This window comes from Cervus elaphus, chromosome 30 (genome assembly GCF_910594005.1).
Source record: "Cervus elaphus chromosome 30, mCerEla1.1, whole genome shotgun sequence".
NCBI lineage: Eukaryota > Metazoa > Chordata > Mammalia > Artiodactyla > Cervidae > Cervus > Cervus elaphus.
The window spans coordinates 45,969,918-45,983,095 of NC_057844.1; the positions used below are offsets into that span (position 1 = coordinate 45,969,918).

General features: G+C 41.3%; 1 protein-coding gene across 2 annotated transcripts in view; it reads right to left on the bottom strand.

Moving 5' to 3' along the window:
* The window catches only part of DACH1 (dachshund family transcription factor 1), a 451,469-nt gene extending 442,442 nt beyond the window's left edge, over positions 1-9,027 (bottom strand). The window contains exon 1 of one of the 2 annotated variants that reach the window (XM_043892205.1): positions 6,544-9,027. In XM_043892205.1, the coding sequence (XP_043748140.1) occupies positions 6,544-7,382 (839 nt within the window). In that variant the 5' untranslated portion in view covers positions 7,383-9,027. The remainder of the gene's footprint in view (positions 1-6,543) is intronic. The other variant, XM_043892206.1, reaches the window with a different exon arrangement.
* Positions 9,028-13,178: the final 4,151 nt, after the last annotated feature.

The window sequence follows — 13,178 nt, forward strand, 5'->3', positions numbered from 1 at the left end:
TGACAACTTTCACTCAAGTCACGTATGTTTAAATGTGTAAAAGAATCCCAGCTTGATATCCTGGATCAACTCCAAACTAATATGAATCAGAAAGCAATAGGGCCACACCTTTAACAAAATTTAGTCGTTGAGCATTTGGATACCCTATTTAGAAAAACCTACACGCAAATTTTTCTTAATGAGTGACTTGGAATCCTCTTATCTTATAAAATAAGTCCAAATAAGAATAAACAAGAAATTTAAAATCCACCCGGCTTGAGGTTTCTGATTTTGGATCAGATTGTGATTAGCATTAGTCTCTATTTATGGTTATATGTACTTAATAATTAAAATAAATATGTACATTCAAGTTAGACAGGTATCTGTAATAGACACACTCAAAAAATTCTCAGAAACCTTCTCAAAGTAAATAGGTGCATCAAAGTAAAATGATCCACCATTTAATCCAAAAATAACTAATTACTAGACTTAATAACTAATTACTAGACCAACTATAAATATACTATCCTGGTATTCTGCTTTTCCAAAGAAATAATTTGGTAACCTAACTTCACTATTCTAATTGAGTCATTTCTATTCTGTGACATATTCTAAAAAGGAAATGTCAGCAATTAAGTTATTTAAAGGACAGCTAATGTAGCAAAAAATTATTTTTGATTGGAAATACTTATGACCAATTGAGGAGAAGGCAAGTAAAGAAATTTGAGGACAATGTGGACTCACAGAGGCTCTGGTATGCAGAGATATATGAGATTTATGCAGATCAGAGCCTTTGATATTCCACTTACCTAAGCCCCACTTGGTGGGGTTTTTTAAAATTCAGGTTTTCTTCATTAAGAAGTAAATTATTGAATATAAATATAATGGAAAAGAGACTCCTTAATGTAGTCTCTAAGTCTGAAAATATAAATACAAATGTAATTTTAATGTATTCTTAGCTAGAATTTTTAGCTGCAGCAGTCACACACACAAACACACACACACACACACACACACACGTGTGCCTGACCAATCACAGTACAGTAACTCAGTAGTTAAAAGAATGGCACACGCTGGCACATGCTAAGGTCATTCGATTCTCATAACTATTCAAACATAAAATGATAGAACTTAATATTAAATACATATTAAAGCATCCAAACAGTTAATATCAAGTTTGTCACAATTCTTGTTTATTTTAAAGGTATATAACGTCATGTGATTTCTCCCCCTGGTGAGCAATCTGAAAATGAAATCCTGGAAAGATTCAATTCAGGCAAAGTTGAACTTTTTAAAGAACCAAGTAATGAAGACCTTAAAATCAAAATGTTTAGTGAAATCTAAAAGACTCACCTGTACCTATTCAGAAGGCGTATTTCAAACTAAATTCCTCAGATAAAAATTCAAAGGGAGACATTTTACAACCTGTGAGAGTTTCACATTTTATGTATTTTGTAATACATGTGTTCTATGTTGCTAACACAATGCAATTTAAATGATTATTTTATGTGATTAACAGAGGTAAGTGTGTGAATCAATTTAGTAAAATAACTTGGAAAGATAAAATAGTACTAATTGACAGTCAAAGCACAAACTGTTCTTAAAATAACAACTACTTGGTTGCACATTAAGCTAATTTACAAATGCTACTTACATTCCAAAAACAAAACAGCAAATGAGAAACAATAAAGCGTATTATGTTTTCGTATGCTAGTGAATCACACATGGTAAATCACCAAAGAGAAGAGTTATTTATGCTCAAACCAGCCAAGACTTTAATCAATATTGGGTGTCACATCTCAGGAGGCTGGGGAAGGTACTAGGGCAAAAAGAGAGTGGCTAATATTGGTCTCAATAATTTATACGCAATTTCCATGATATGTGGTAGATTAAGCAAAAAAAAAAAAAAAAAACGCAGCAGATTTTAGACTAATGAAGTTTAAAAATTCTGTCTTACAGTAAATGCAAAAATTTTATGCACGAAAGCTCTGAAAATCAGCCTATTTTGCAGTTTATTTTACATAATACTTGAAGCTTCACAAAATAAAATACTATATACAAATCAAATTAAGTGTCTCCCGGTATTAACTGTGGAACTCAGAAAGTAAACAAGCATGATCTTCATAACTATGTGCACTTTGTTACAATAATGAATATAATATTATTGGAGACTAACTCCAAAAAGAAAAAAAGCAGGTTTGAAAGATATTATCTAAATAACTCAAGAATTTGTATTTTGCAATATAATTTGATTAAATAAGGTAAACCCAAGGTTAGAATACTCTTATATTTTATTTATGTATTAGCCATTAAACTGGAATTCACTAATATTTAAAAAGCGTTCAGAAATAAGTGATAAGACCAAGCAAACTTTCACATTTTAGGTCTTATTCTTCTAATTATGCCATATTCTTTTTGAAATGTTATAAAACGAAACATTAGGCTTTATAGGAGCCATTAATCGACTGTAATACAAAAAACTTCAAAAGCATAGTCTCTTTTTCATTTGAAGTAATTTTTTTAATTTCTCTGTGCCAAGTATCATAATTATCTATGAGAAGTGAGTCTGTATTGTGTTGAAACTTTCTACACAGAGGCATAAAGGCATAACTCCGTGCCACTGAACAGCATGCAATGAAGGAAATGTTAAATAAATATTGCCATTTTTTGTTAAAAAAAACTTCTGACAAAAAGAAGCCAAGAATTAGAAAATAGTTTATACTTCTGATACTAAATTCGCATTCACATATTACCACTGAACAAAAAAAGACATATAAATTCTCTCAATTTGCTTTCCATAGATGGTATTGACTTTTAAGACAAAAGAATACTGTCTGTGAATAAATGTCTGATAAAACTAACTGGAATCTTTTCAAGTTAAAAACTCCACAAATCGAGGTCTATGTAGGACCCAAATCACAAGCTGGTTTGGAAGATCCTGAGACAAAATCATCTTCTGGCAATATTCAAAGAAAACTTCATTTTCGATAACAAAATAGAACCAAGTCACTTTTCATTACCTGAATTCACAGAAAATTGAATCCTAACCCAAATCTCCAAACAAGCAACTGACTCAGATAAACAGAGACTTGACCATCTCCATAATTACTTTTCTTTTGTTGTTGTTGTTTAATGGTTACCAGTTAATTAAGTGACCTCTGTTGCAACAGCCATGTTCATGCAACTAATGTTTAGTTTAAAAATAATAATTGGAGGAAGCTGATCAAGGTCAGACTCTGTCCTTTGACAACTTTTAAATATATTTCCTTATATTTTCTTTCATGTTTTGAAACCCCTATTTTATTTAGCTTTACTATCAAGGTGACAGTCTGTTTCATCTCCTTGTGGTAATGACAGATGGCTTCAACATTTATTCTAGTGTTCATAGATAGCACACTAATGCAATAGCCCCAAGCAAATTAAATGCACTCCGAGTTGTTGTTTTTTTTTTTACTAACTTACTGAGCCACTTTGAGCAAGTTTATGAACCTTTCTTTAACATAACTTTGGTTCCTCCGATTTCCTGGTATCTAGATGCTATTAAAAGACATAGTTAGATACATATTCTATAAAAAGTTGAGAGTGCTAAGATTTGATGTTTCTTGCACACTATGTGTGTATTATTTCATATAGTTTGCCTTCTTGCACTGTTCTTCTTCTGCATAAATTATTCCTTTATATAGTCTCTTAAGTAGCCAGAGGAGAAAGAAACAAGAATGAAAGAAATCAATATATATAGATGAATGAAAAAGGATCTTAATAGTAAGGGAATAAACTGGAATGAATGAAAAAGGATCTTAATAGTAAGAGAACAAACTGGACTTGAATCAACAGGATAATTTTAGTTTGCAAAATTCAAGATGAAAAATATTTTAGCTATTGCTTCCAAAGTAAAGAAACAAGGCAATAACACTTGTAACTATCACTAAAAAGTAAGGCATCACAATGCAAACTGTATTTTGGTGAGAGTTCAGTGATAAGTTTTCTATCTTCTTAGTCAATGGCAGAATTAGGGAAACCTAGGTATATATCTGCAACTACACACCTTTTTCAGTATCTATGTATTATTTAGGCTTGAGAAAGTCCTGTAGTTGATAAAAAGATCAAAATGTAACAGTAAATCAACAAACTTACCACATTTAACCTCAAATGGAGTTCTGGAATAACACATTTCATTGTAAGGTATTAAAACTTTAGAGTACTGATAAGATATTTTTGAAGGGATAAACAGTTTTACTGGATTTAACTTTTCTTGGTTCTAAAAGTTTTAACTCCAGAGCCTTTGTTAACCTCAGGGGAAAACAATATTTTAACATTCATTCCTAGTAATTTTAAGAATATTCTCCAACCATATGGTGAGGACTTCAATTCCAAAACCTAAGCAGAAATTTTAGAAAAAACAAAAGCATCAAGGAAATAATTGTAAGAAGTGTAACACTACCTGTTTTAAATTGGTTATAACTTCCTAATCTTTGAAGCAGTTTTCTCCAGCGATTTTGTGTGTGTTATCTGAAATAGCCATTAATTATCTAGTACAGTGTGTGCTGTGAAAAACACACAAAGAAGACTCAAGAGCAAAGTCGTTTGGTTACTGAAAAGGAAAAGAGCGCTTCACCAATTTACTGGATAGGTATTTTATCACAATCCTATTTTATCACAATCTTATCTGAACTGGCTTCAGATTTCAACCAGCATTTTTTATAACAACTCCGTAACAATTTTCTGCCCTGATTTAAACAGCTTTAACAGTAGATTTTTGGCAAATATTTTATATTCTGTACACCCAAGGTCTCTGATTATCTCTGTAAATGGTGTTTAGTGATCAAGATTCACCCTCAATCTTTACTGCCACCTGTCCATATTCTTGGGCACGCGCGCGTTCAGCATTCACCGAAAAAGAGTAGAAACGAAGGTTCAAAACCCAGATAAACACCCATGCCCCCCATACAAAGAAAGAAGTAAACACGGAAAAGAGTTTCTGGATGGGTCAGGGTAGGACATTTACTGAATTGCAGTTGGAGCCTTTCTCGTCTTATAGTGTTTCCAGGGCACTAGCCAGAAGTCTTTCTCCAAGGAAGAAATAGCTAGGGGCTTTTCTACCCCGATTTCCTTCTGGTCTAGTCCTGCGCCTCTCTCCTTCCCGCCTCAGTTTCCTTAGCTATACTAGGGGCACACATAAAAAGAGGTAAAACTCCGTTCCTCCTCCCAATCTTTAAACTTATTTGGAGGGTACCGAAGTTTCCGCACAAATTTTGCGCGCAGTTCCCACGCGCTCACTTCGAGACTCCAACTTTCCCTGCTTGCTTTTACTCGGCTTCTCTGAACTTCTCCCTCTGCAGCCAACGGTGGGGACAAGACCGTACAGTGAGAGTGGGTGGAAAAGATCACTTCTACCCCGAAACTGACAAGTTACCCCACTCCCGCCCCCTCTCGGTAGATCCTCCCCTAAGTGAGCGTTCATTAGCATAAAACTGGTCCGGCCGGGCTCAGGGTCCCGTGGCCTCCAGGGTTCGCGCGCTTTGCGGGACTGGGGGAGCCACAGCACCGGTATTCAGGTCCACAGAGCATCCCAGTGCGAAACCTGCACCTGCTCATTGCGTGAGCTACTAACCTTTAAAAAAAAAAAAAAAGAAAGAAAGGAGAGAACAGTTTGGAGAGAGAGAGAGCGAGGCAGCAAACTGCTGTCTTCCCTCCCCATGTCTCCAGTTCAGCCTCCAGGAGTCCCAGGTACCCGGTCACCACCCCCAACGGCAGGAACATTGCCGGTCCCCTCGCGCCTGCCCCAGGCAAACGTACCCCTTTATCTTCTTTGCACACACACGCTCGCGCGCGCGCGCGCGGACACACGCACAGATGCGTGCACACACAGACCCCTCCCCTCCCCTCCGCAGGCTTGCCCTCGGGGCTTCAGGGCTGAACTCAATGTGGGTCCCCCGGGATTACTCTGGCCTCTCGGCCTCTGGGACCGTCCCGCTCCCGACCTCCAAGTGACCCACTTCCTAGGCTACCTCGCGGGGCGCTCACCCCTAGCGCGTCTTTCCGCTCCACGAACCCCGCGGGGCAGGGTTACGACCTCCCTCCGCCCCCAGGATCTAGCCCCTCGTCTCCGAGCAGCCGGGCCGGTGCCCGGCGCCTCGCGGTGGAACCCGGGTCCGAGGGAGCGCGCACACACAGCAGCGCTGAGAGGGGTCCCCAGACGTCCGCGCAGCCTAGGAAGGGCGCTGTGGCCCCTGGAATGGCACCATCCGCCTCCTACCCGCCCCGTCCGCCCCGAGACTTGGGGTTCCCGCCAGCCACATCTGTCGAGCCCCAACGTCCGGGCTAGCAAGGGGCGGACCCGGCCGGAAGAGCGCGATCCGGGCAGGGTGAGGTGCCAACTTCTCAGAGAGGTCGGGAGCGGCCGGCGAGCCCGGAGGAAAGGGAGCAGAGGGCCGCGCTCGCCCGGGGCGCGCGGAGAGAACGGCGCCAGGCAGAGAGCGAGGGAAGGGCGAGAGGGCCGGTTGGGCAGGGCCCACAGGCGGCGGAGACTCCCTCCCCACCCCCACCGTCCCCCTGGCTCTTTACCTGGCGTTGGTGCAGTCATTGTAGAGGGTCTCGAAGTCTTTTCTGGAGATGAGTTTGCAGCGGTTCACTCCGGGCTGGATGGCGCCCAGTCCCCTCAGGATGCGAACCTGCTCCACATTGCACACCACCGGCGTGATCTCCAGCCGCTTCAGCTTGGTGTAGACCGTGTGCAAGCCCCCCACCAAGTGCTTCAGGAACAGGTCGAAAGCCTGGGGCAGGCAGATCAGCTCGCAGCCCTCCACCGTGAAGGAAGCCACTTTGGCCCCCCTCAGATCCACCATTTTGCACTCATTATTCTGGGGGGTGTTTTCCACTGGGGACGGGGTCGAGTACACGGGTTTGCCGGGGAGGGGGCCGCAGCTGCTGCTACTGCTGCTACTGCTACTGCTGCTACTGCTGCTGCCGCCGCCGCCGCCGCCGCCGCCGGTGCTCGCGTTGATGGGGGTGCTGGAGGCGCCGACGCCGCCGCCGGCGCTGATGCTGCCGCCGCCGCCGCCGCCCGCGGTCGCCAGGCTGGGGTTGCAGCCGCCGCCGCCGCCGCCTCCGTTGCCCGCGCTGCCGCCGCCGCCGCCGCCGCCGCCGCCTCCGCTGCCCGCGCCGCCGCCGCCGCCGCCGCCGGTGGAGGTGACTGTGCCCGCCGCCGCCGCCGCCGCCGAAGCGATGGGCTCCGGCCGGAAAAGAGTTGGCCCCGAGGACGCCGGGGGCCCGATGGACGGAGCCGGAGACGAGGTCGCGGAGGACGTGGAGGTGGTGGTACCGGAGGAGGAAGCAGACGTAGAGATCGGGGCTTGAGGGGGGACCAGCTGGGTCGGAGGGATCAAAGCCGCCGGCACTGCCATGGCCACATAGAAGGGGGAAACAGAAGGAGGAGAAGCCAGGGGAAAAGTTGCCACACACACACCCCCGGGGGGGGCGAGGGAGGGAGAAAGGGGGGAGGGAGAAGGAGCTAGGGGGCCACGAACGCCACAACTCCGGGAGAGAAGAGCAGAGAAAGGGGCAGAAGCGGGGAAAGGAGGTGAGGGCGAGCGCGAGCGAGCGCCGGAGGGGCGAGCGCGAGAGGCGCTCTGGAGAGAAACGCACAAAAGTGTCCCGCAAGTCGAAATGTGAGTCCTCTCCGGGGGCTGGGATCGGGGGTTGGGGGGGGGGGGCGGGTAGGGGCGGGCAGGGTCGGCTGTGGTTGTGTGGGTCCCGCTCTCTAGCACCAAGTTAAGGATGAAGGTGAAAAGGAGGAGGTTTGAAGGACTTGGGTTCTCCCTGGCAAGTACATTGATCAAAGATTGAGAGGGGAATGACAGAGAGAAAATGAGCTGAAAAGTGCAGGCTGCCGGCTGGACGACTTGTTATTGTCACACGGTGCAGAGGGGAGGAGCTCCGGAAACTTGAAATACCCTTTGAAGCCGCAAAAACCTCACTCACTAGTATTAACCCAAATTATCCAACCAGGAACTCGGAGCCGAGACTCCGAGCGCGCGAGACCCGAGGAAAGCGAGAGAGCGGGGGGGGGGGGGGGGGGGGGGGGGGAGGACTAGGAAAGAAACTATAGGAGGGACCGCGAGGAAAAGCCGAGACCCAGAAGTGGCGATCGGAAAGAGAGAGCATCTACTTTTCTACTACCGTTAGATTGCATGTCTTAATATTCCATTTCGTCCGCGAAGACTCGTAATTTTTTCCAAAACCTTCTAAGCAATCGCCTGCCAACTTAAAGAGGAGCCAGAGCGCTCCGAGCTCTCCTTCAAGGGATTTAGGATGTATCTTGGCTTTTTTTTTTTTTTTGGCAAGAGATATAAATGAAAACACATCCCTTGACTTCATGATTATTAAGAAATTACTTTGAGGAAAATCCATATGAAGCAAAGCGTATGTTTTCTGTATCTGATTGTTTTATCTGTCGACTCAACTATTTATTTGTTTAAAGATAGCGAAAATTCCCGGAGAGTTTTCAAGTTGTGGGGGAAAAGTCAGTCTGAAATAGCTTAAGAATCATGGAATGCTCTGTATTCAATTCTTTTATATCCTAATAGATTTTGGAAAGAAACAAATGCTTGCTACAGAAATGTGGATGGTTCAGGATAACTTCACTTTTGCCCCAAAGGTCAGAAATGCCAATCATATAAAGAGAATTGAAGAGATCAGGCACCCCTGAAGATTTAGAAAGTGGGAGAGGGGGGAGAATGCACTACTTTTTCTTACCTAAAACTCTATAAGTAATTAACCTGTCTTGCATAGACGCCAACCATCTTCTCCTCCTTTAAAACCTAAGGCTAGCTGCTAATGTGTTATTTGAATAAATATATATATGTGTGTACTTATACATATATATGTACACATATACTATATTATACTATATATATACTATATATACTTGAAGACTATCATTGTATTTTGGGAGAGTCCTTCTCAATTTGCAGAAATATGTTTTGTAAATAATGAACAAAAACAAATCTCACTAGTTGACTTGTAAAGGCAGAAAGGGTAGCTATGCTTAAAAACATTGGGCTGAGTTTAGGGTCACCCTCTTCCTCTTTGCCTTCCTCTTTGCTTTTCTTCCCTTTTCTAACTTGTTGCATGGAAGTACTGTTTATTCAAAAATTTTGACCAGTCTATGATTTGAGCACAAGTCAAGTCTGTTCTGTTTATATCACTAGGAATCTTAAATAATTAGGCTTTAAACCTGTCTGCACATGTTCATTAACTTCACAAGATAGAAAGAATGCTTTAGCATTTGACAGATTTCAAAAATAAACTATTAGCATCGGATTCACAGTTTAGTATTGAAATTATTATCACATTTCTTTTTATCTTTTATTTCTTTAACCTTTTTGAAGTCTACTGTCAAAAGGTGTAGGAAATATTTACAGAGAAATAGGGCACTAACACTAATTTGTCTAAGTTTATACTAAACTTTTGGGGATAAAGCAGTTACATCAGGAGGCTTTCCTGGGTCATAAGAATTCAGAAAAGTGATTGTTGCTAAAAAGTAGACTAACTTCTATAAGATAGCTAAAGTGTATACAGTTGTTTTGCCTAGTTAGCCAATGTAGTTTGATATATTCAGAAGTAATTTATATCAATTTTCACTCTTCTTATCTGACTTCAGTTAAAAGTAGGGACTGGACATACATCACATAAATCAGAACACTTCTTTAAGTGTTTATGCCTGTTTTGGACAACAATACTTTTTTAAAAAAATTCCAAATGACTATGTTAATGAGTAGAGGTGAGGAAGAAGATATTAAGTCCTCAGAAAGTAATTTTATTTTGGAATTGCATGCACAACTTACATAAACTTGCTTTAGTTTTTGAAATGCTAGTTCCTTCATTTTAAATTCTAGTCCTGCAAATGGAAAAAATTGAAATTAACTGCCCCAAATCTGCTCTAAGTATTCTCATTTCTCACATTTTGTTAAACTGTCACTCACTCAATACCTGCCACTCTCAGAAGCCACGGACAGGGAGTCGTGATAGCTGACCATGCCATAATCCCACCCAACATCAAAACAAAGTCCAAATTTTCTGCAGGAAAACCTGTGTCTCCCAGCACGTGCTCCATTCAGAGGCAAGGCTTGGGTAGCTGGCCCGGACCTGAGCGGGAGCTTCCTCCCCCTCACCCCCATCTCAGGACTCTGAACTGTTTTTGTTTTTGGTTTTGGTTTTTAGGAGCTACCACTTACCCCTTTGATCAAACAATAGGATTAGAAAAGGCACATCATGCAAATTAAAATATTCAGGAAAGAAAACCCTTGAAAAATTCAAATTTTTTCCTTTCCTGGTTTTTTTTTTTTTTTTTTTTTTGAGAAATATTACCGATGATTAAGGCAAAGGGTATTTCATAACAGCAGATAAATCAACTGCCCAGATTTCAAATTCCCACTCTTCTTATCACATCTTTAGGTTTTCAAAGCTTTTGTCTTGTTTGTTTATTGTTTTCCATGTCTGGTTGGTTCAGGTCCTCTCCTTCCATCTCCTCCTCTCCAACCTTCACTCGATTTGCATAAGCAAAACTCAAAGTACTGTAACTGATATTAGAAAATTCTCCCTGTGTGTTGTGAAGACGTATTGTGCTGAAATCAATAAGACTGTTTAAAATTCAAAGACCTGCAAATCGTTCTGTTTGTCCTTTGATAGGGCCTGTGCTGATTAAAATGCTACCAAGAAAGCTTAATTGCTGCACTAATTAAGAAGTCTTTAATTTCTTTCCTAGGATATCGTTTGAAGCTGAGCTTGTACCAGTTCAGGGAAGGTATTTTCTTCCCTCCCTCTGCCCGCTCCTGGCCCCTCCCTTCCCCTTCCCCCTCCTTCCGTGGCCCCGACGATATCCCTGTGAATGGAAACTAATAGAGAGAGTGGTCTCAGGGCTCACCATCTATTACTTAACAAAAATCGGCATGGAAGACAGAGTCCACTGCAGTAGGAAATGCAGTTTTGAGAAGAGCTGTAAGGTTGCAGGAGACAGTGAGGAAATACAGAGTAGCTGTTGCAGCAAAAGTCCCGGTGAATACCTGGGTGACAACAGGCACTTTAGCCTGAAGATGAGGGCATCCTATTTGGTTAAAAGGGACAGTGACAAGGAAATGCTTCTGTTGAAACAGGGAAACATAAAGATGTACTTTCAAACCTGTGGTTTAAAAACGAAGAATAAATCTGTATAAAGGTGAACTTAGAGTTGGGATTTGGTGAGTATCGTTTTATTTTCTAAGTATAAAAACAGGATTTCTATGGGGATTCATTTTTGACCCTTTTTATAACCCAGAGAGGCAGAGCACTATATTACATCCATTCCATCTTTATCTATTGACCTATTTTATTCACTGATTTCTCAAGTGGGGAAACTGACTAAATGATTTCACAAAGCTTTCTCTGTAATCAATAGTCATTTTTAAGGTTTATTCATGCTGCATTATAATTCTGGTAAATGACTGCAAAGTAGAAGATTGTAAGATAGATACAAATATTGACAAAGCCAGGATAAGTCATGTCTTTAAATCTTTAGGGCTTCAATATAGCAATTGATACAGTTAAGACTGAAAATGGGGATTTCATAGAATATAAAAATACTAAAATGATCGAGTAACTCTTAAAGGCAATACATATGTGAATGTTTCTTGAACATCTCAAAATTCCCTGAAAGCTTTAAGTATTCTCTTTTTACACATCACTAAATGAAACAGAAACAATTTAGGAATATGCAGGAAGGGGGACAAGAAAAGGCTGCCCGCAATTTTATTCTTTTATTTTTTCCCCCAAGTTCAATTAGAAGCATGCACAGAAAAATACAGATGTATATTTCAGATAGATACTGAATTCCTTTCAGTGACAGGACAAGGAGATAACATGCTTAATAGATTCAAAGGGAGACTTACCATTCCGAGCACGACGTCACTCTAATTATGTTTACTCTAATTGAAAGCAAGGTTTTTTGGAATCTGAAATTACTTTCAGAATTTTTTTTTAAATAATGCAAGTGGATCAAATGTTGATCACAAGCATTTCAATCTTTCAAAATGTATTGGAAAATTAAATGAAAAGTGGAGTTTGGTACAAACAATGCCCCAGGGCAAAAAACAACTAACACTAGATTTTCCAGTCCAGCCATAACACAAATCAATTTGAGCACACTTCTATGGCCAGACTGCCAGATTGTTATGACTGCTAATTCACTCAATCAAAGAGTGCATTAGCACACCCGGCACAAATAGCTTTAACAATAGGGTGCACTTCTGAACAATTCTAAGATATAGCACAACGGAGAAGTAAAGAGGAAGATCATTTTTACATCTGCATATGTACTAATGGACCTGTTCCTCAATAGGAAAAAAAAAAAATACAAACTTCAGGCAGAGGTTTATAAAACAGCTCTCCAAGTTTGGCAAATCTAGAAAGATAACAGGGTACCAGTATTTGACTGACTTTGTTAAACGTTTCTCAGGAGAGAGTCCAAAATTGATGTTTGCCCTTCAGTAGTAAATCATTGAAGATGGAGAAATTATGCCAAGTAACTCTCTCAAGCCTTTTTAACTCAGTCACAGGGCCTCACCATCAGCTCAGCAGATCAACCCTGACTACCTTAAGCAAAGACCTCTACTATTACGCTTCCTGTCTCTGCTCTCCCCACTTGGGGTTCCAACTTCTGATTTAGAGTCTCACTTCTACAATCTCCCTCTTTTCCAGTTCCTGCCTTTCTTCAAACAAGGAATAAGGCTTTTATCTCAAGGATACATTCTCTAATCAGATGCAGAGAGCTTGGTGATAAATTACCTAAAGGACAGAAGGTGGGAAGCTGAACACGCTATAACTTGAAGCGCTCAAACTTTGTATTACAAACTTCCATTCTTAATAAAGAAGTGGTTAAAATTATTATAAATAATTCAGACTTGTTTTTCAGCATGGAAATGCATGGACCATATGTATGCTTACTGAATACATTAAGTAATTACACAGTCATATTCACATTTACCTAGATGTCAGAACCAAATGGCACAATTTGACATCACTGTTTCCTCCCTCAATCTTCTATCCTCACCCCCTTTTCTCCTGGTTCAGAATGAAGGGAACATGTGGCCAAAAATACTTTGCTGATTATGGAGCATATTGTAAGAAATCTCTAAACTCAAGTCGAGGGAGAAAAGGAGAATAGT